The sequence below is a fragment of the Dama dama genome, chromosome 1 (assembly GCF_033118175.1).
Source record: "Dama dama isolate Ldn47 chromosome 1, ASM3311817v1, whole genome shotgun sequence".
NCBI lineage: Eukaryota > Metazoa > Chordata > Mammalia > Artiodactyla > Cervidae > Dama > Dama dama.
In genome coordinates this window covers 39,034,391-39,057,278 of record NC_083681.1, presented here as the reverse complement: position 1 = coordinate 39,057,278, position 22,888 = coordinate 39,034,391, and the positions used below count along the sequence as shown (strand labels likewise).

The 22,888-nt window shown below is 40.7% G+C and overlaps 1 protein-coding gene across 1 annotated transcript in view; it reads left to right on the top strand.

The window, feature by feature from the left end:
* The window catches only part of SPON1 (spondin 1), a 301,416-nt gene that overhangs the window by 120,116 nt on the left and 158,412 nt on the right, over positions 1–22,888 (top strand). The window contains exons 4-5 of the mRNA XM_061147291.1: positions 7,870–7,943; positions 13,676–13,798. Coding sequence (XP_061003274.1) covers positions 7,870–7,943; positions 13,676–13,798 — 197 coding nt within the window. The remainder of the gene's footprint in view (positions 1–7,869; positions 7,944–13,675; positions 13,799–22,888) is intronic.

The window sequence follows — 22,888 nt, the reverse complement described above, 5'->3', positions numbered from 1 at the left end:
AAGTATGGCAGATAAAAGGAGTAAATATTGGGTAGATTCTACCACTTGCTATGCAGTATTTTCCAATTCATGTCTCTCAGGCTCTCCACTATTTGGTGTCATCCACACTCTGTCTTGTTCATCTTTGTGCCTCCAATTCCCAACACAGCTTCATGGCCTCTACTCTGTCAAATAAAAGTGTGAGTTGATGAATGCCTGTCTGGTTTTAATAACTCTCACATCTAAATTAGTTTCTCTAAAAAAAATTAGTTTTATTCTTTTTACATCTCTCTTATGGTATGAAAGTCAATTCCTCATTATTAATTTTCCATTGGATTTTTAGGGGTAAAATTTAAAGTGCTAGAGTGATAATATTGATGAGATGTATGATAAAGATGAGGTCTAAAACTGGACAATAATAAGAGAAAATGGAGTCATAATAAGTTTGTTATCCTCTGGGTCATTCTAAGAACAAATAAACTGAGTGCTAACACAAGTTTTCCTCTGATTTTTGTTAAAATTAGAACCAGGATGTTGTAGATGCAACTTTGTCCAGTAACGTGCATCAAGAAACTCTAGAAATCCAATGGCCATACAAGGTTGAGAATGGATCGTAGTCTTGTTAAGAACCTAACTGACCTCTTAACCAGATTCTGGTCATGACCTAAGCTGCAAGTATACGTGCAGCACTGTGTGGAGTGGATTCCCCTGATTCAGGTGAAGAAGTCTGCCCAGAGCAGATAGCAGCATTGCTTCAAAACATATGGGTGGTGGACCTGCTGAGGAACTCGTTTAGGTGTGCAGCTCTAACGCCTGCCAAGAACTCATCCCTGGCTATAGTGTGAGCCTCTGAGACTTCAGGGCCAGTTCTAGTGCTATCTTTCCAAGTTATTCCTACAAATAATTCCCCCATCTCCACCTCTACCATCATCTTGTCCAAGCCAGAAATGGCCCCCTGGCTGGTCACCAGAGCACTTGTAGATGATTCTCCAATTCTAACATACAATGTGTCCTGAGAGTCATTCGGGGATATTCTGTCTTAGTGTGTGCCAATTTGCCATAGGCATAGTTTCTTTAGAATGGCATGATCTGGTCCTCATCTAATCCTGTGGCACCAATTTTATGTCCAGTCTCAAACCTGGTCAATATCCTAGTTGTAATATCATACTGAAGTTTTGCTAAATATTACCATCAGGGACAACTAGGCAAAGCGTGCAACCTCTCTATTATTTCTTATAGTTGTATGTGAAGCTACAATTAGCTTAATAGAAATTCCAAAACTTAAAAGAAAAAATTCTTCCTGGCCCTTTCTGTCTTTTGTTTCAGTCACTGGCATCACCAATCCTCCATTTAGTCATTGGGGTTTGTCTATGCTGCTAAGTCACTTCAGTCATGTCTGACTCTGTGCAACCCCATGGACTGCAGCCCACCAGGCTCCTCCGTCCATGGGATTTTCCAGGCAAGGGTACTGGAGTGGGGTGTCATTGCCTTCTCTGGTTTGTCTATGAGGAGTCATTTAACTTACCTTCCTCTGTCTCTCTTTTCTCTTCTATAAAATAGGGATAATAATAGTGCCTACTTCATGGAGTTTGGGGGACGGTTAAGTGAATTTATATTTATGAAGCACTTGGAAGCATGTTTAACTGTTAAAGAAAAAATAAACAAAAGATCTTGTATTCAACCCTCTCTTTCTGTCCCAGATCCAGTAAATTACTTAGTGCTTATACATTTTTCTGTGATGTGTCTCTCAGATTCTCTGTTTTCACTGGCCCTCTGACAATTCAGACCTTCAGAGTCATTGACTCCTCTTAGAGCTTTGCCAAGGTGAAATTGGTTACTGCTCTTCTGCATGCTGTGGCTTCTCCTTTATTGTGCTCAACACTGATTTCCTGTTTCCTTTTTCTATCTTTTTCCCTACTAGACTAGAAGGTCCATACTGGAAGGCACCATCTCTTATTTGTCTTTGAAATTTCAGCTCCTAGCAAACAGCCTGATACAAAATAAGTGCTCAGTAAGTATTTCGTGAATGAGTGCTAATCACACAGGAATAATCTCCTGGCAGCTAGCTCTTGTTATAATTTACTAGATTTGGTCATTTGCAGTCATGGTAGACAATTACAGCAGACTCTGAATCTATAGCTTCCTTAGTGTTGGACAGCCATGGGGTCCCTATGTGTGCCATAGATAAAGCCCTACAGATAAGCTTTCAATTTTCTTCTCCCATGAGCACATTGCCATGAGCTGCCAGGAAGCCTGTTAACTCCTGGACACAGCCGCATTCCCTGAGATCCACATAAAACCATATAAAAGTTTGGTAAGCATCTGGATCATGGAATGCACCCAGCTTTTGTAAATATTTGCTGAGTAACATGAGACCATGGTCAGATTAGCACTTGGCATCCTTGCACAGTAAAATAAGACTGTTACCCTCAGTTTCTGATGATGTTACCAACGTTATGCTTTAATATTTCATTCCTACATCCTCCCATGAAGTTGTTCAATCATTGGTAAAAGGAAGTAGATGTTGTTTGTTATAAGCTGGATCACTTCTATGGAAATTATCCCCGAGATCAGAGGCAAATTTTGTAAAGTATTCCAAGAAATGTTCAGTAACAGGGATTTTACTGGAACTGGGAAGAGGGTTGGTAAAAGTTGCGGTCTGGAGACTGCAAACCTGTACTTCCTTGGAGTCATTCATTATCTCTGCCTGAAGCTGTTGACAAAGATAACACTCTCCCTCTTCTCTGCACAAACAAAGGAGATGGGCCTGACATCAATCATCATAATGGCCTCTGTTTATTAAGTACTTTTATGTGTCAGGCACTTTGTTAGGGGCTGGTGATTTAACAGTAACAATGATAACAGCTACCACTACTGAATATTTACTTTGTGCAGCGTGCATGTCGTAAGGACCTTACATAAATTATACCTACAAGGCAGTGACCCAGCCACTGAGGGTCCATGTGTATTTTTCATTCATTTCATGGCCCGAACTCGCCCACATCCTTCAGTTTTCGAGGTCTTCATGTCCTTTTCAGCGAGAACAGGGACCCCAGGCCTTTTCAGTACTAGGCAGCAAACCTCCAACTTAGCCAACTCCAACTTCACTCCAGCAGACCAGTTCCCCAACAGCAAATGAAGAAACTCTTCAGACAGAAAAAGAACCAAGCACCGAGCATTCAGGATGGCGTTTCTGGAAAGGTTCCACTTTAGGTTTAAAGGAAAACTTTGGAAGTGATTAGTAAGTTATGTAGAACCTCAATATTTTAAAGTTTTAGAAGCTAACATACTGAGAAATTTAATTTAGATTTCCTTAACACGCTCTTTCATGATAAGAGAGCATTCAGTATATCGGTATATAAATGCTATGCAACAGAACTGCCAAATTGCAACACAGAATGGGAGAAATTTGTCATTTTGAAATGCTAAGGGAATTCTTACCAACGGCATTCTCATCTTGTGAAGCTATTATTTTTCTGAACTATAATATGATTTATAAATCTCTGGTGAGTTTTATACTTCTGATGGGAACAGGCTTGAAATGAAATGTATTTTCTCAGAATATAAAATTCTCCCAGGAGTTGACCAAACGAGGAATAAGAAGAAACATCTCCTGCAACCAAGTTTTCCAATGTCTTGGTCTCTGCTGGCATATCTGTGGGTAAATGTTGGCCTTGAGTTCTGAACTCAGCTAGACTCTCTTCTCACTCCCCACACTTTCTTCCTGGGTGACGTCAGCCACTTTAAAAGCTTTGACCCTGACTTCTGCCCCAGTGATTGCCATAAACCTCCTCATCCTCCTCATATCTTTCCTGAGTTACAGGTCCCTGTGTCTACCCACTGAGACCTTCATCATGCCCTCCAGACAGTTCAACCTCAAGCTCTTTCCTTTCCAAATGTCATTCCTTCTATTTGAATCCCAGGGTTGCAACAGTACTAGCATCTATGGAGATAAGATACAGTTTCTGCTCCTGGGAAGCTTCTACTAGCACAGGAGATAGAAGAGTGAACAGGCAATTATAATAGGTCAGTAAGTGCTGGGGTAGGATTAGCCCAAGGGGTTGTGGCTCTCATGGGAAGAGCTTGCAGTCAAGACATCATTCTAAGTAACATCTTGGTTGAGTATGTTAGGTAATTGAGGTGTGTGTGTACCTGTGTGTGGTTTATATTGAAGAATCACGAGGAAGGGCAGAGGAGTCTCATGGCCAGGGCCCCAGAATGTGAGATCATGAAGACAGATTTGAGATATGGTTTGGGCAGGGTGCTCAGGAGGCACTGGACAGAGATAAGGCTAGACCACCAGGGCCTGATCAGAACAAGGCTTGTATCCCTCATTGGATCTGCACAGAGTTTGAAATCCAAAGTGTATGGTCCAGAGGGTTGGCTCAGTTTGGGAATGGGGATGTATGCTTGCATTTTTATGGAGAGCTTCATGTTATCATGACCCAGGCTCCGTGGAGACCCACTGAAGTCTCAGATCTCCACTGTGTGCACCACGAGATCCTAAAATACATCCCCCCAAAATCAATCTGAGGTTACGTTTTATAAGAGTACTTTCCTCACAGTGCAGTTATACTCTTTATTTGTAATCATCTTTAATCCTTACAGGCACTCTGAATCTCAGACAGACCGTGGGCTTTGGCAGTAGATGAAAGAATTCAAAACCCTGAGCATGTTACTTAACCTCCCTGCATATCAGTCATCGTCACCCATGAGATTAGGATGAAAGTAGTACAAACCCTCATCTTAATCCCTCTGAAAATAAGAGCATTTTGATAAGTTTGCTGAACTTGACCTAAACTGATACGAAGCTGTTTATAGATTTTATTTACTCTCTTAGAATGAGTATTCAAATATTTTGCTGCAGAAGGTGGATGTGTTTGGTCATGGGGTTGTTAATGGCCTATTGCCATCTTCACTTTCTAATGTCTGAAAAACTCTGAACCCAGGAACACATCTAGCCCAAGTGTTTTCATAAAGAATTTGAGGACCTGTAGTATATGTAAAGGATAAGATCATAAGATAATGCACATGAAGGACCTCCCTAGTACAATGAGCGGCCCAAATCAAGGGCTCAGAAGTTACAGCTATTATCAAAAAGAGGGCCACCTTGACTTCATAAAACAAGGCTTGTAAGAAACAAATATCTTAAAGAAAATATATTTTTCTATCTCTGGCTCTTCAACTATTTATAATGATAGTTTTGGAAAATCTGCGAGTGATGTAATTTTTCTAAGCATCATTTTTTCTGACATTAAATCATGTTCTTATTGTTGCTCAGTTATGTCCAACTCTTTTGTGATCCCATGGTCTGTAGCCCGCCAGGCTCCTCTGTCCATGGGATTTCCCAGGCAAGAACACTGGAATGGATTGCCATTTCTGTCTCCAGGGGTTCTTCCTGACTAAGGGATCGAACCGGTGTCTCCTGCATTGCAGATGGATTCTGTACCACTGAGCCACCAGGGAAGCCCCACCTGTAAATCATAGGGAGGAAGACAACTCAGAGTGTCTGTTACAGACTCTCACAAAGACAGGTGATGGGAGATTGTGGGAAAAGAAACAGCACAGGTAAGGGAGTGTGGAGTGGAAGAAATGTTCAGAGAAGGAAGGATAAACTTCTCACAGTCTGGCACCCAGGGAGCATGGCACAAAACGCCAACAAATAAAACTAGGAGGTGTTTGGGGGAAGATTTTTATGAAAAACCTTGAATACCATGGTAGGTTCATAGTTTATCCTGTAGATCAGGTGTTCTCAAATCATTTCATCAAGAGAATTTTATTGAAACAAAATTTTATTTGCATGAGAGCTCTGTATACTGCAACCCCACACAAATCCGTTTTTACTTTTTGGTCCAAATGCTCTTCTAAAAGGGCAAACCGGATCATCTCACTCCTCAGGGCACATTCCTCAAAGACGTCTCATCAAGCTTGGAGTAAAATGCCATCTCCCTGCACGGCTCTGGGTGATTTGGCCCTGCCCACCTTCCCAGCTCATCTCACACCTCCCTGGTTCACCAATGAGCCACAGCCCTCCCCACATCAAGGCTCTTACACAGGATGCCCTCATCTTTGCTCCTCCATCCCACTTATCTAATTAGCTTCTACTCATTGAAATCTAAGTGCAGCCACCTTTTCTGGGAGGAGCCTTTCCTGGCTTGGTCAGGATCCCCTGTGTTACACTCTCTCATACCCTGTGGACGTCTCCATTCACTACCTGAGGATTTGTCTGTTTGATACTTTCTCCCCACTGTTCTGCCGACTCTGAGAATGGGAAGTGGCCCCATATGTCTTGTTTATGACAGTGTCCCTGTTCAATGCCTGCTCGCTAAGCACACCTCCAGAAACTATCTGCTATATGCTGGCCAAAAGCGAGTCATTTTTCAACCTCAAAATATTCTTTCCAAATTCTAACTATTGAAAATACACCAGCAAATACAACAGGAAGACAAATGGGAGAGGAGGCAGCTTTGGGCTGAAGTGAGGTTGGTTGAGTTGAAATGGTTGCAGCAAGAATGTGGGGCCTGGGACATTTCCCACTAGGCCTACTCCTTGCCCTCCACAGGGCTCCCTGAGGCATTCTCACTGTGGTGGGATGCTCCAGCTAGCAGAAGGCTTTTTTAAAATTTGACTTTGGGGTGAATGTTCTCCAGAGTGTTCTCTTGGCCTGAAGAAACTTTCTGCTTGATGGTCAACAGAGTGGATAAATATTCACAGTAGCTTTGTGTCAACAGGAAGTATATTTCATTCATTTATTTCAACATCTCTTCTCTCTTGGGGTGGGACGGACTGTAAAAGACATCAGTAGGCTGGCCTCAATTTTATTCTTTTGTGTAAGACTGGGGGTAGAGTAGATATTTCTTTGGAAAGCCATTTGGCATAGGCCCAGACCATTGAGAAAACTGCCTCTGTGCTCAGCAGATCCATGCATACTTGGGCTCTTCCTGGGTTTGAAATCATGTGACATGAGGCAGCTTGTGTGACTTTCCCTGGTTCAGTGTGGTCAGCTGTGATGGAGTCAAGAGCTCCCTTTATCTGTTAAATAGGGCAAATCAAAGTGAAAATTACCTTTTGATTGAGTAGCATGGCTGAAGAAAATCAATAGAAATGGCCTGAGATCCACTGGCACCGTCTCAATGTTGTGCTGTAGACTTTTCAGATTGCTGGAACACTGGGTTTCAGGCCTCTTCCAAGGGCAGCTGAAAATCAACAGTTGAGTGGGTAAAAGGAGACGTCGTATGTCTGTGCAATCCTAGATTAAAGAGAAAATATATGCTGGCCAAATCAAGTCATTTTTCAACCTCAGAGTATCTTTCCAAATTCTAAGATACTGTGTTTGAGTTTGACATGTTTAAGAGAGATGTAACAGCTGCAGTTGTCTTTGTTCAGAATATAAGAGAGACAGTTTCGTCTAGACTTTCAGGAAAGATATAGAATGACATTTTCAGAACAAATCAAAATATATTTTTAAGGTTTTTTTCCCCTTCAGGAAGAGAATTTGACATGCTTCCCTGATTTGAATTTGGTTGATCTATAAATGGCCTCCGTAGTTTGATATAAAACTAGAGTAAATGTACCATTGAGAAAAGTTACTGAAAATGCTGTTAGTTCACTGTCCTACCTTAACAATAATGTGAGTACCACCAACATCACCACAGTAACTAATATTTATTGAGTGGTTTCTAAGTGTGTGCTGAATTCTTGATATAAGAGTTCTTACCTTAGTTCTCATAGCAATCCTAGGAGGTAGCTATTAGTATTAATACCAGTTTTCCACTGAACAAACCAAGCCACGTGGAGTTGAGCGCACACAGCTGTGGGTGGGCCAGCAGAAATCTGACGTCCCCCAGACTTACCCGCCTCACTGTGTGCTTGCGTCTTCTTTCCCCACAGGGCTAGCATCGTACAGAAACGCATCATTTATTTTCAAGATGAAGGCTCCCTGACCAAGAAACTTTGTGAACAAGGTAAGGAGGTCTGGATGTGTGGACTGGAGAGGACCAGATAAATGGAAGATGGCTCAATCAGTCTCAGCATTCGGCCGCAGGAATTAAGGCAGTGGGGTTTTCTGAGTTCCTCCGGGTTCTGCTTCCTCACGTAGTTCCAATTTTTCATCTGGCTGTGTGCTGTGGATAATTGGATCTGCCTTAAACTTTAATTACTCAGCTTGATTCCCTGGGTAGGAGATAATATACCTTATATTGGTGTCGTCGTCTCGTTATTTTTGTGAAACAGTGATTATTCTGAAGAGATTCCTTGGAATAATTCACAGGACTTAATTAAGGAACACACAATTGTGTACCTCTAAAAAGTCTGTAATGGTTTTCTGGAATAATCACTAGCAGGAACTTGTGGGGCACCTAGGCAGGATGAGCAGATTTTCTCTAGGGAACGGGAATGCTGAGGGGTCTTTGATTTTGTGATCCTTACCTCATCTAGGGATCTGGTCCTTGGATGTGCAGGCTTGTCAACTCCCTCTCCTTTGGTTGAAGGTGTTCTAACAAAGCTTATGGGGACCAAGTAGGTTGGGGAAGTTGGAGCAGAGGCCTGGATTCAGATCGAGGTTTAAATCTTGCCTCTGCCCTTCCTAGTCTAATCTGCCTGCCAGTGCGGGAAACCTGGGTTCAATCTCTGGGTCAGGAAGATACCCTGGAGGAGGGCATGGCAACCCACTCCAGTATTCTTGCCTGAAGAATCCCATGGACAGAGAAGCCTGACAGGCTACAGTCCATAGGGTCGCAAAGAATCAGACACGACTGAAGTGACTTACACACAGGCACGCACGTAGTCTGTGGTTACCTTCAGTTCTCCATGACACTGTAATGTATAGTACCCTGCCTCCTAGTACATAGTAAATATACATATGTGTATGTGTGTGTATATATACATGTACATACACATATATATGCTCATACATATATATATATACACACATACATACACTTATTTATTATATATGTGTGTATGTTAGCTATTGTTATCAACATCCGAGGGCTTATTTATTAATCTACCATGAAAAATTAAGATTTGAAACAGCTAAATGTGTTAAAAGTCATTAAAGAACTAAATAAAAGTGAAAAATGAGCTGAAATTGTACATCTTCATGCTCTCTTTTCTATTAATTTGTGCAGACTTTTTATTTACCTTTAGAGTAATTCATGGTTTGAGAAGAAATCAGTCTATCACGGTTTGAGAAGAAATCATTCTATTTCTAGCAAATCATAAGCTACAAAGAAAAAGAAAAGTTGGTAAATGTCCTCTAGGAAAATAATAATAACTAATTTATTTGTGCTTGTTGTATGCCAGGCACTGTTCTAAGTACTTCACATGCCTTAATCATGTCATCAGCACAATAATCCCAGGTGAATTACATCATCCCTGTTTTACAGATGAGAAGCCTGAGCCATGAAAAGTTTAAATAGCTCACTCAGCATCAGACCGCTCATGAGGAGGTCAGAGTTTGAACCTAGGAGCCAGTGCCCTAACCATTGCCTTTCTATCAAAGTGCTATCTCGCAGTTCAGTAGCTTGGGTTGTTGCTTTGGGTAGGTCAAAACCTAGGTCTCCCTATGGATGAGCTGGGGCAGAAAATAGGTCGTATGTGGAGGACTGCTTGGAGAGCATGGAAGGAGCTAAAGGGGGAGAGTTGGCTGCCTTGCATCAGGTCATGCCTGTCAAAGGGGCGAGAGAGCTGAACCTGTGGACCAGTGCCCCGGGCAGCTTCCAGGTGGGCATCACTATGCTTGGCTATTGGGGTTTTCCTTCCCTGTATTTCATAGTCCACAGATTTGCTTAACCTTCACCCAAACCCAGAACATCTCAGCTCTTGAGGCTCTTGGTTTCTAACAGACAATCCAGTCCCTGCCCGACTTGCATGTGATGACATCCAGGTCCCAGGGCATAGAGCTGTGGCTATTCTAGCTCACCTCTTGGTTGGCTAATCATGGCCACCATGGTGCAGTTTTGTTAGTTTGACTCTCAGAGGACAGCCTGATTTCCCAGATTTGAGGATTCCCAGAATACACTGCACCATCAGCCTCGTGTATTGACAGCAACCAACAGCTAAAGTGCACTTTCCAAAGCCTCAGTCCTGATGTTGTGAAAGCCTTGTCTAAGCTATGAATATGCTAACATTGTACAGATAAGCATCAATGAAAAGGCACTGCAAATCTCTACTGGTTACCACTTCTGAAGCAGAGAGCCTACCAAAATGACTAAGCACAAGTCTGTATAAAAAAACCTCTTTCCAATGGCAACTTTGTCAACAAAAAAAGACCCAGGAGGACCTGGGCTGCAGGATCGTGAGTTGCAGTTGTAGATGATTCCTGGAGACAGCAGACTCATGAGGAAATTCATCAGTTAGCAAAGCAGATCCCACATAGAAAGTCTTTAATATGCAACCATAGGGCAAAGGGATTCTCTCCAGCTCTTTCATTAAAGTATTCACACTTTTGTTGTGTCAAATCAAATCTATCAAGGAAAGAGAGAAACTAGTGTCTATTTTTTTTCCCAGTTAAAGCTATTAATCCATAGGGGAAATCTAAGAATTGCACAGATTAAAAGCAATGGTAGTTATTTTTCAAAAGAGACATGAAACAATAAGTTACTTATAATTAAAAGCAGAAACATAAAATATTCCAAAAGGTGACCTATAATAAGCAAATGCGCACATATGCTCACTTTAAGACCATGTCACAGACGAGGGAGAAAGAGGAAAAGATGAAGGGAAAAGCAGAGATGAGAGAAAAATGTAGATAGAGAAGGGATAATCAGCAAGGGAAAAGGAACAAAAATAAGACCAGAGAGACTTGCCTGGTAGTCCAGTTAAGACTCCATGCTGCCAGTGGTAGAGGTTCCCAGGTTCCCTCCCTGGTCAGGGGACAAGATCCTATGTGCCTCACACAAGACCCACTGCAGCCTTCCCCAACTCATGCCCCCCCCCAAAAAAAAAGAATAAGATAAGAGTAGAAAAGGAAGCTGGTAGATTAAGAGTAGAAATGAGGGGAGCAGTATAGCTTGAGAGATGCTACAGGGTTTCAAGTTACCTGTATTGTGCAGGCCCTGCAAGATTAGGGGAAGAGGGGTAAGTTAACACTTGCTATCACTGCCCTTTGAAAACCTGGTTCATTTTCAGTGGGCTTTTACTCAGTAGGAAACAGCGTGTCTGTTTTTATTTTCAAACTTAGAAATTTATTTTTTCAATGGAAGCTTCTTTTTCTTTGGAATTCCAAAGTGTTTATTATAAGTGTTTTCCCTTGAACCCCTGGATGTATCTTTAAGTTCACTGCTTATATCAGAAAGCCCTTTTGATAAGGTGGAGCTACCAGTTTGCCTTATTTTGGTTCTTTGAGAGATTATTGCTGTTTCATTTAACAGCACCTAGTCGGAGAAGGCAATGGCACCCCACTCCAGTACTCTTGCCTGGAAAATCCCATGGATGGAGGAGCCTGGTAGGCTGCAGTCCATGGGGTCGCTAAGAGTCGGACACGACTGAACGACTTCACTTTCACTTTTCACTTCCATGCATTGGAGAAGGAAATGGCAACCCACTCCAGTGTTCTTGCCTGGAGAATCCCAGGGACAGGGGAGCCTGGTGGGCTGCCATCCACGGGGTCACACAGAGTCTGACATGACTGAAGCGACTTAGCAGCAGCAGCAGTAGTTACAACTGAAACCCCAGCATGTAACTCTTAGCTCTGAATCCCTTTTTCAAAACTAATTTAGTCTTTTTAAAACATAGTTGATCATAGTGGAATTGTGAAAAGGAAAAACCTTCAAGAGTTACTCATTTATGCCACCTTTCCTGAAATATATTCAATAGCGCTTGTCCCTTAAGTATCAAAGTGGCTCAAAACAGCAATCAGATCAGGACTTCATGTACATAGGGAAGTAGGAAACTTGCTTCTAACATACACAATGCTCTAGCCTCTTCCTAGTGTACAAAAAGTAGCCAAATAATGATTTCTATTTGGTATGGTTTCAGATCTCTTCTTTAGGGCTATTTAGAGATCCTGGAGCTCTGTAGATAAGTACTTTTTTAAATGCACCATTCTTTGTTTGAAAAAGCTAAGTGAGGAACACACAGATTTCTCCCACTGGTGTTTATGCAGACCTATGCAGCAGAAGGTCTTTCCTGAAGTGATACAGTATACAGGTTAAGAGTGATCATGGGCTGTGGATTCAAAAAAGACCTGGGTTCCAGTTCTGCCCGCACCACCCACCAACCCAGTGACTTTGGGCTGGTTACCTAATGTGCCTTAGTTTTATGATCTATAAAATGGGGTTAACCAAAGCCCTGGTGTCCTAGGATTGCCAAGATTAAATGAGACAGTATATGGAAAGGAATCAACACATACGAGGACTCTATGCAATGCAGTGATTATTACAGCATCCCACACTTTTGTCTCCATCCTCAAACCCAGAATTCACTTCTTTCACCTATCTCTGATTTTGCATATTCAAACCAAAAGAACTCAGTGAATTCCATAAGGAAGACTTGTAAAATGCTCTTCCTAACTCTCAAAAAGATTTTTAAACTCTCTTTTGCTTCTCTTTATATAATAGTTAAGATTAAATGTCCAACTTGCAAAAAATAAAGGGGCGGGGGAGGGAGAACATTCATGTTAATACCTCCTGAGGAACCAAAGGAAAAGCAGTTGAAGCAAGTTGCATCTGTAGACATTGTTTTCGTCTTATAGGAAGCAGAACAGACTAAAAGCAACAATGCAGTTAGGGATGTGGGCCTGACGATTGGAAATACTGAATTTATTCATGTAATCTCTTTTTTTCCACTTATCAGCTATTCACAGCTAAAAGTGGGGGTGGAGAGGGAATCTCTAGTTTTTCCCAGCTGTTTCTATGCTCAGAAGTAAACCTGAACTTATGAGCATATTCCCAAACCCCCAACCCTCCCAGTAAAGTCTCTGAAAGCTTGATAAGAAGTGATGTGACTACATATGCATAATTTTTTAGAAATAATTTTCAGCAGTTCCTTATGTCTCTCTGCTTGTTCTCATTGCTCTCCTTCAAAGCTTTTCCTTCTTGTCCTGGTAGTTTGGCCCCAGAGAACATTCCTTAGAAAACACGCACACACATGCATATTCCTCTTGAAATATGGTGGAGAAACCCTATTGTGGGAGGGATGGGAAAGGAGATTCGGGTCCAGAAAGGATAACAATAAACTTTACCAAGATAGCCTCCATCCCAAATATTCTACGTTATTGGTCCCATAGGTCTCCTCACATTATTAGAGCAAAAGTTCTGATTTATTTTTAATTTGAAAAATATAATGATCATCCTTAGAGTTAAATAAAATCTGTTATAGCTGGGCCTGGTTCTGAATTATTAATCAGTAAAAACTGCACTTCGATTCCCAGGTGAATCAGTGTTAAAGCATCCGCCTGCCAATGCAGCAGATGCAAGTTCAATCCCTTGTTCAGGAAGATCCTCTGGAGAAGGAAATAGCAACCCACTCCTGTGTTCTTGCTGGGAAAATCCCATGGACAGAGGAGCCTGGCGGCCTACAGTTCATGGGGTCACAAAGAGTTGGATACGACCTAGTGACTCAGCAGACACACACACACAAACTGCATTTCACATTCTTTTCCCAGGCATTAAGGACAGGATGAGACCAAGATGTCACTGCCTCATAAATGACTCACAGTTGCTTCCTAACTTGCTGACTTTCCTGACTCTTTCAGATTCCACATTTGATGGCGTGACTGACAAACCAATCCTAGACTGCTGTGCCTGTGGAACTGCTAAGTACAGGCTCACATTTTATGGGAACTGGTCTGAGAAGACACACCCAAAGGATTACCCTCGTGAGTAGAGCAGCTATTTTATGGGCTGGGGGAGAAGGTCTTACAAAGTTCTGTCTGATTGCTGGGTACATGAGCTGATGTTCCTTACTTATTCATGAAACACCTCCCAAATAAGTGAATTCATTGAGACAGGTGGATATCATAGTGGTAGGCATTCAGCTTCTCTGCATTGCATTGTTCTAAGTGTTTTCTTATCTGTGATTTTAAAAAATATTCCTGAGGTCATGCTGCTTATCTTCAGGCCAGATATTTGATCACTTCAGTTCTCTTAAAGTGACTGTATTCACACAACTGGCCTATTTGTGCTGAAAGAGCTGGCAAAATGAACCTTGACTTCATAGACCAAGGTCAACAAATATTCAACATCCTCAACCAGAGCATGCATCAGGTGATATACCAGATACCACCTTAGAATCCTCATGGCACCATGCTGCAGGTAGCCAATACCAATCCGTGAGAGTTGTCAGGCAACCCCAAACTTGTTGTTTTAGAGTAGACCCTTAACCAGGACCCTACCAACTCCCTTTGATCAAACAATTGTCTCATCAAATGTCTAACGTGTCAAACACTGTGCTAAACTCTAGATATATTTATAACTGTGAATGAAACAAGACACAACCCTTGTTTAATGGGGAGAGAGACATTAATTAACCATACAAATGATATGAAAATTATAACTATAAATAGTGAACTTATTATGTGGTGAGAATTCTCATGTATATGTCATTTCATCGTCAAAATAACTTGCTTTTGTGGATGAATTTACTGGAGAGCACAGAGACATCATGATTTACTCCTAGTCCAGTGTAAGTACAATCATCCCTCGGTATTCAAGAGAGACTGGTTCCAGGAACCCCATGGATATCATAATCCATGAACACTCAGTGCCTTCAATAAAATGACATATGCAGATCCTCCCAAATACTTTAAATCATCTCTAGATTACTTACAATACCTGATACAATGTAAATAGTTGTAAATACATTGCAAATGCTGGGTCAATAGTTATTGGGTGGCAAATTCAAGTTTCGTTTTTTAAGGCTTTCTGGAATTTTTTTCCCAAATATTTATGACCCATGGTTGGTTGAATCAGCGGTTGTCGAACCCTCAGAATAAATGGTTGATGGTGGTGGATCCAAGATGCAGAAGAGTTCCGTCAGGCCCCTTGTCCTGCCTTTGGTTTGGATTGCCTTTGACACGCGGTGTCACCTGTTCTCTGGTGGGTGGCAGGATGTCGTGTGTGGCACTGAACGTGCTCTTTCTGCTCACTGTGTTCTGTTCTTGTTCACTTCACTCTGGAGTTGCCAGAGCTGGGAAGGAACAGGGACACTGCAGAAAGGGACTAAAACGGGGGATTTAGGTCAGCCTCAGAGGAAGGCGGGGCAAAGTGTACATGAGTAAGACTTAAGAAGACCCAGTCCAGACCAGACCCTCCACGGTCCCCAAACGGCCCACCCAGAGGGGACTCCAACATTTCTTGGCAGATCAAGAGCCTTATTGTTTAATTTTACCCACATGTAATCAAGGCTTGCGATCTTAGAAGTTTCATACTAGTTCATTCTTCTGACTCTTGATCTGATTCAGCTGGTGTGAGAGACCTGTGTCTGCCTGAGGGGAAAAAGAACCACTCAACCACATCAACAAGTATGATGGAAAAAATTTCCTCTAGTGTCTCCCATCCACTAACCCAGAGGAAGTAAAATGTCAGGGGCTCATTACTCATCTTTTGTAATCCTACAGTACTTCTTGCTCTTTTTCGTTCTGACACTGGTTATTTCCCAGAATTTTTTTAAAAGGGTACAGACCATTGTTTCTGGGTCTTTGGGCCAAATCAAGTACAAATTGATACAGAATTTCTGTGGAGTTTTGTTGGGAGTTTCTTAATACATGTATAAGCAGACATGTGTTCCAGATCCCTGAGGAGAGTTCCATAGTCAGAGGTCAGAGTGTGCCCTGATTGTTGATTGGAAGAAAATGTGGTCACTATGTTCAGAAAAGCACTTATCACATCACACCATAATTATTTCTTCAGGAGCTTTTCTTCTCCACCACACTGAGAAGCCCTCCAGGACAAGAGCCTCAACATGCTCATCTTTCATTCTTAGTGCCTGCAAGAGCCTTTGGCCTTCCCAAGTCCTGGGTACTGATCGGTGGACTCCGAGTGGCACGCACCATGGCCCAGGAGGCAGATTTGTAGCCCATGTAGTCATGATGGTCAGTACTGAGCTGGGAAAGAGCCAGACTTTCTCTGGAGGGAAAGGGGTGAACTCGGACACTAAGGGCCCTGGAGCAAATTAGAAGGGCACAGAGAGGTGCCCTTGGGAATAATTGGGTCTAACTGGGAACTTGAGAATTCAGTATTCACAGAAGTAATTTCTGCCAGTCTTAAGTCATAGATGACTTTCATTTTATCCCTCCAGGGACGATTCTGTCTTCATAACCTGCCCTGGCTGCTAAGCCCAATTTCGTCATGACACTTTTCAGCAATATTGCAAACTGATACATAACAAGTTCTCCTCTTTTCACTAATTACTCATCCCAAATTCCACTTTCTCTGCAAGCATCTCAGAGCAGCAGTTCTCAAGCTTTTTAATTTCAGGGTGTCTTATACAAGCTTAAAAATTATTGAGAACTTCAACATGCTTTTGTTTAGTTGGATTGTGTCTCAAGATTCACCATCTCAAATATTAAAACAGATATTTTAAAATATCACTTATTAGTTAACTTTAAAAAGTAACATATAATGAATTAACAATGATTAGCTTATTACATGTTGACATATTTTATGAAAATGGTTGTATTGTCCAAACAAAAGAAATTTAGTGAATAAGATGTCATTGTTTTACATTTTTGCAAGTCTCTTTAATACTTGGTTTAATGGAAGACACCTGGATCCTCATAGTTCTCTTTACATTTAACCTGCTGTGGCATATCTTTTTTTTTTTTTTCCTCGGCTTAAGTATATGACGAAAATCCTGTCTCACACAGATATGTAATTGGAAATGAGAAGAATATTTAAATAACCTTTTCAGATAATTACAAATAATCTTATTTGATGCTACACCCAAACTCTGCAAATGGTAGTTTCTTAAAGGAGTATTACAATGTGGAATGAGAAACCACATCAGTGAACTTGTACTCTGTTACATTAAAATGTGTTGCTTTCCCTTGTACTTTCAATGAATCTTTCACAAATGAATGATTTTATAACATTATCTATTGGTCATTTGAAAAATATTGGTTTACTGAGCTGTGCAGATAATCCAGATACTGAAACATTTCTTTATGCCACATCAAAAATCATATTTGTTAAGATCATTTCCAATCTCATCAGTAAAGTGTTAATGTATTGGAAAGCTATCAAATTCATGGTAGTGGATACAAGTTTCCCAAGATCCCAAGCTTTGCTTGAAACCTCAGATTTTATCACTGGCAACAAATACTGTCAGGTCTTTTTCTTGAAGTGACAGGCTCATTTCATTTTTTAAGAAAATGTATGCCAAATTCTCATCTGAATAACCATAATTTGTCATTCATTCTTTCAAGTAAAAATGATGTTGTATGACAATGAAAGTGTCCAACTTACACCTCAAGTAATTGTACAAGTGCTTTTATTTAATATACAGCAAAAAGGCTTCATGTGTTTTTCCCAATTAGTCATGCAGAATAATAAAAACATGTGTACTTAAAGGTAGAGAGTTAATAACATTAATAACGTGTATTGTTTCATCAAGGCTATTCCTTAGTAAAACTGACTTTTGGGGTTGTTTAGGGCTAGTTCCTAGTGGTAAGGATTACATTTATGATTAATATAGTTCAAGGCCACTGCCTTGACCCTCACTGAGTGCCAGGAGTTTTACTTGCAATTGCTTTTGCTACATCAGTGTTACTGTTGACACATGGCAAAAAGAAAATTTTGTCTTAGTATTATCATGAAAGTAGTTTTCACCTCATAGATCCCTCTGAAAGGGCTGGAGGTGGGGGGTGGTCTCAGGGGTCTGTAATCGTGCTTGAGAATGTCTGCAATAGGATTAGATAGCAGCCTAAGAGGGCTGTCCTTCAGTCGTCTTTGGGAACTTGTCCTTGAGAATTCACATTGGACTCTACACTGTGGCTTTCAGCCATCTGTTGTGGTAGGCCACATCTGCAGGTAGCTCTTCTCAATCATTATTCAAAATGGTTTGTTCCAAATGCTGTTTCTGGGGGTTCCCTCTCTTGGAGGACAGAGTATCCTCTGTATCTATGATGCCCCTGTCTCATAGAGGAGCTAAGCCTAAGATGAGGAAGGCAAGAAGATGGTATAAATGATCTCTGGCATTCCCTCCAATTGCAATGCCATAGATCACTGCTGGCCATCTGGAAATAGTAAAATCTTTTTTTTTTTTTAATTCATTCAATCATTAGTTCATTTATTTGGCTAACTGAAATCTTTTTAAAACACTCCTAAGTGGGTAGTTTCTAGAAATCCATTTGAAACCTGGATCATGCAAGTTTTACCTTATACTTTTATTAGTGGGAAAAAAAATCCAAACACACACACACACACACACACACAAATTAAGGGCTCAGATCACATAGCCAGAGAGAGTTCAGAACTGAAATCAAAGCTCAGATCTTCTGATTCCCTTTTGCCTTCCTCTGGGGCTATCACAAGGCAGTCTTCTCTCCTCTGCAGTAAAGTTACATATCTCATTCACAAAGCATCTTTTAATAAGGCCCTGCTATTACCACCATGGGCTCAACTGCTACCAAATTCTGAACAGCTTGGTCCCACTGTACAAAGACCTGGGCTGCAGAGATCCTGGTTTAGAAGACAGAGCTCTGGATTCAGTGTTAGGAAAAGGGCATGCCCCCAGTGTCTGTCCTCGGTACTGCAAGTCTGCAGTGCTCCAGGAGCATTTCTTCTTTACAGGAACCCGGTGAATAGGCAGCGCTACCGTGTAGGGGTGTCTCAGGGGCTGGAGATGTGCCCGCTCTTCACCAGGGAACTGGGAGTTGCCTAACAGGTGCTGAGTCCCTTTGCTGTCTTGCTCTGAGCACAGTATCTGGGTTTTTGACAAATGCTTCTACCCCACAGAGACTCTGTAATCTCCCTTGACAATGTCAACTGCATAGCTTCCCTCACTTTTGATGTAACATTGATTTTAATACTGTTTGACAAATATATGTTGACAAAAGGAACATTTTTTCCAAGAGCCAATTTTTTTTCATATGGCAACAGATTGCCTAGAATATAAACATGGCCACTGGAATACTCTATGGAATCAAAGTTAATTTCAGCATGAAACTCAGCCATCTTTTCCATTGGTCACTTAATGTTTAAAAATTATTAATTCTTAAATCCAATCACATGAATCACCACCACTGTTAAACTTGGCAGCTTCTTTCATTTCTTCATATAGTCAACTGTATGCAGAGTTTCTACATCACATTTGAACACATCATGTCCTACTCTTCACATTTGATTTGGTTTCCATCATCATAATTTATAACAGCTTGTTCTAAGTCACTTATCCAACTGTTCTGTTATTGAACATTTAAGTGATATTAGGTCTTTTGCTGATATAGAAAGTTCTTCAATAAAATACTTTCTTCTTCAACTCTCCCTCCATTCTTCTACCTTTCTTTGAATTATTTCCTTGAAATAATTTCCAAAGAGTAAGACTGTTGGATTAAAGGATATGGACATTTTTTGGCTCTTGAGACTTTTTGCCATGCCTCTCCAAAACATTTGTATAAGTTCACGATGTTAACAGTAATGAATAAATATGTCTGTTTCTCCCGGCCTCTTAAGCATCCAGTATCACTTTCTCCACTGGGTTTGGCCAATTAATGGTTATAAAAGATTAATCTTATTTTAAACTGGCATTGATTTAATTACACATTTGAATTTTTTTCATATTTATTGTCCTTTGACTTTAAAGTCAGCCACTGGTGACTGGGGTGTTGGCAGAAATCAAGCCTGATTTTGCTTATTACCTCCCCAGGGCCAAGGTCATTATCTGGTACATTGAAAGCCTCTCAATAAAGAGTGCTGATGAATGAAGAGTAGCAGTTATGAAATGAGCAAGGAAGAACATGGAGGGAGATGAACAATGAAAAATCACTGATGAGGTTGTGGCAGGAGAGGGGCGGGTACTTTATGTTGCTGCTGAGGGGTGAGCACATTGAAAGCGGCAGGAGGCATAAGGGAAGACTGGTAACGAAGATACTGCAATGATAATGGTAGCTTGGCCTAAGGCGGTGGATGTGGTGATGGAGAGAATGAATAGGTCTGAATTCCCTGTTAGAAGGAGACTCTGCCATGGATTAGATGTGGAGAAGTGGGAGGGAGAAGCATCAGAACTCACAAGCCAGGCTCTGGCTTGGAGATGGAGGTACACTTTCATCTTAAGATATTCCTCAATATTGTCTTTCCATATTTATAAATGATTGTGAAATCATTTTTATCAAGTTCTGTAAAGGATCCTGTCAGAATTTTAAGTGGGATTGTGTATTAAATCATCAAATTACTTTGGGAAGAATTGTCAGCTTTATAACATTTAGCTTGCAGAGTTCCTTCCCATTTAAAAATAAGACCATTTGTAGGTTTCCTTAGCCCAGTGCCTGTAGCAACAATGAGCCCAGTGTGGACCACAGCCCCCTTCTCTTGATCTAACTTCAGAAACAATTCAGCATTCGATAAACAATAATTCTACTTCCCGTCATCACTGGGAAATCTCTTTCTGAGCTGAGTAACGGTGCCCATCAGAGCTTCCCAGCTGTGCCACCACCAGGCTGAGTCACGAACAGAGTATGTCGCCAGGAAATAGAATTCAGCACCAAGCACATGTCAGGATACACTGTTTCAGTAAAGAAGGAGCAAAGAGAATAGATTAAATAGCTTTTTCTCTCTCTTCTCCTTTCTTCCCTCCATCTCTTTGGGGAGTCTTACAGTAACAACTCACTGTAGTATGCTTTGAGAGAAGAGAAGAACAAATAATCTCATCTTCCCGTAAACACACAGGTTGAATGCACATATTAATCTTTGATCTTTCCTCAAATTCCATAAAAATAACACTAGGTGAATATATATGTATCCAAAAAGATAGGAGAAGAGGGCCACAGCATACAAGAAATATCACTAAAATCTGGGAAAATAAAAGACCCGTAGACAAATGGAAACTGCCAAGCAGAGCAGGGAAAGATGAATCCTAACTATTGAGTTGACCAAAACATTCATTCAGGTTTTTCCATAGCATCTTTTTTTTTTCCATTTATTTTTATTAGTTGGAGGCTAATTACTTTACAATATTGTAGTGGTTTTTGTCATACATTGACATGAATCAGCCATGGATTTACATGTGTTCCCCATCCTGATCCCCCCTCCCACCTCCCTTTCCACCCGATTCCTCTGGGTCTTCCCAGTGCACCAGGCCTGAGCACTTGTCTCATGTATCCAGCCTGGGCTGGTGATCTGTTTCACCCTAGATAATATACATGTTTCGATGCTGTTCTCTCGAAACATCCCACCCTCGCCTTCTCCCACAGAGTCCAAAATTCTGTTCTGTACATCTGTGTATCTGTGTCTCTTTTTCTGCTAGCATCTTAACAGAAAAACTCAAATGAATATTTTGGCCAACCCAGTACCTTCCCAGCAGATAGTGCAGAAGGAGCAAGCCCATTCATAGTACGGAGCACATGTTCAGAGAAAACTACATGTTCAGCACAATGAATGAAAAAGTAGCTCAACACAACATCATGAAAGTTTAGAATAATTGCGATAGGGACAACCCTGAAGAGAAATGGGCATTCAGAGAAATGGGTAACAAAAGATCAGACCTCTTTAGAGCAACACAAGAACTACACAGCAATGGAACACCATCAAACTCCAAGCTCATGGTTATAATTTCTCAGGGGGAGAACTTTGGTTCAGCCCAGAGTCCTGGTTGGGATAGAGATCCCCTCTTGTCATCTCCATGTCCTAGTTAAGTTTCTTTCTGGATCACCTTTTTGTTGAAAGTGTTTTTTGTTTTGATAAGAGAGTATGTACTAGGTAATCTCTACTTTTCTATATTTACAGAGTTTTGTATTTTTTTAGTAACCTCATATATGTTTACTTTAGAAAGCTTTATTTTAGCTTATTCCACCCCAGGTGCCAAGGGATATGTTAATTTATGGCACATGAGCATCTCTGGTCCATGTGAGGTCCCTCTGGATTTATTTGTTTTGTTTCATCGCATCTATCCCACAGTTATTGTGATTACAGTCACATTAAAATTTTTTTATGCCGTCTTATTTTATATTTTCTGAAACTACTTCTTTTCTTTCCACTCCCTGAGTCAAGATTTTTGCTGATGGCTTAAAAGTTATTTGACTCATTTTTTGGTTCTTATGGTGGTTGCCTTTAATTTAAGACACATGCTTGTGTCTATGTACCTTTATTGAGTTCATAAACATTTTTATACTTATATCTTCCCTGAACAAAAACAAGAACATTAGCATGCTCTCATTCCTTTGGTCTCTATGATCCCTGTACCCAAATATACACTTCATACTGTTTTTATATTCTTTTCCATTAGAATTTATCATAGGATATTGAATATAGTTCTCCATGCTATACAGTAAGACCTTGTTGTTTATCTATTTTGTATACAGAAGCTTACATCTGCTAATCCATCCCTCCCTCAACTCCAGTCTATTCTATCTGTGATTCTTTTTCTGTTTCATAGATAGGTTCTTTTGTGTCATACTTTAAATTCCACATATAAATAATATCATATGGATTTTTTCTTTAGTCATTGCTTTTTTATACAACCATAAGCTTCAGTAAGTTTTGATCACCGTGGCTTTTTAGTGTTTTTCATATTGAGTATTTCTTACAAGAGTTTTTCCATAGCAGGTCTTTGCAAGGCAAACCCTTTAAGGTTTTTGATGTACCTGAGAATATTTTTATCGTGCTCTCACATTGAAATAGCATATGGCTCAATCTGTGACCTAAGTTCAGAAACCTTTTCTTTCATACTGTAAAACACTGGATTCTTATATTCCACTGTTAAGTCCAACGTCAACCTGATTTTTTATTTATCCAAGTGATCTACTCTTTGTGCA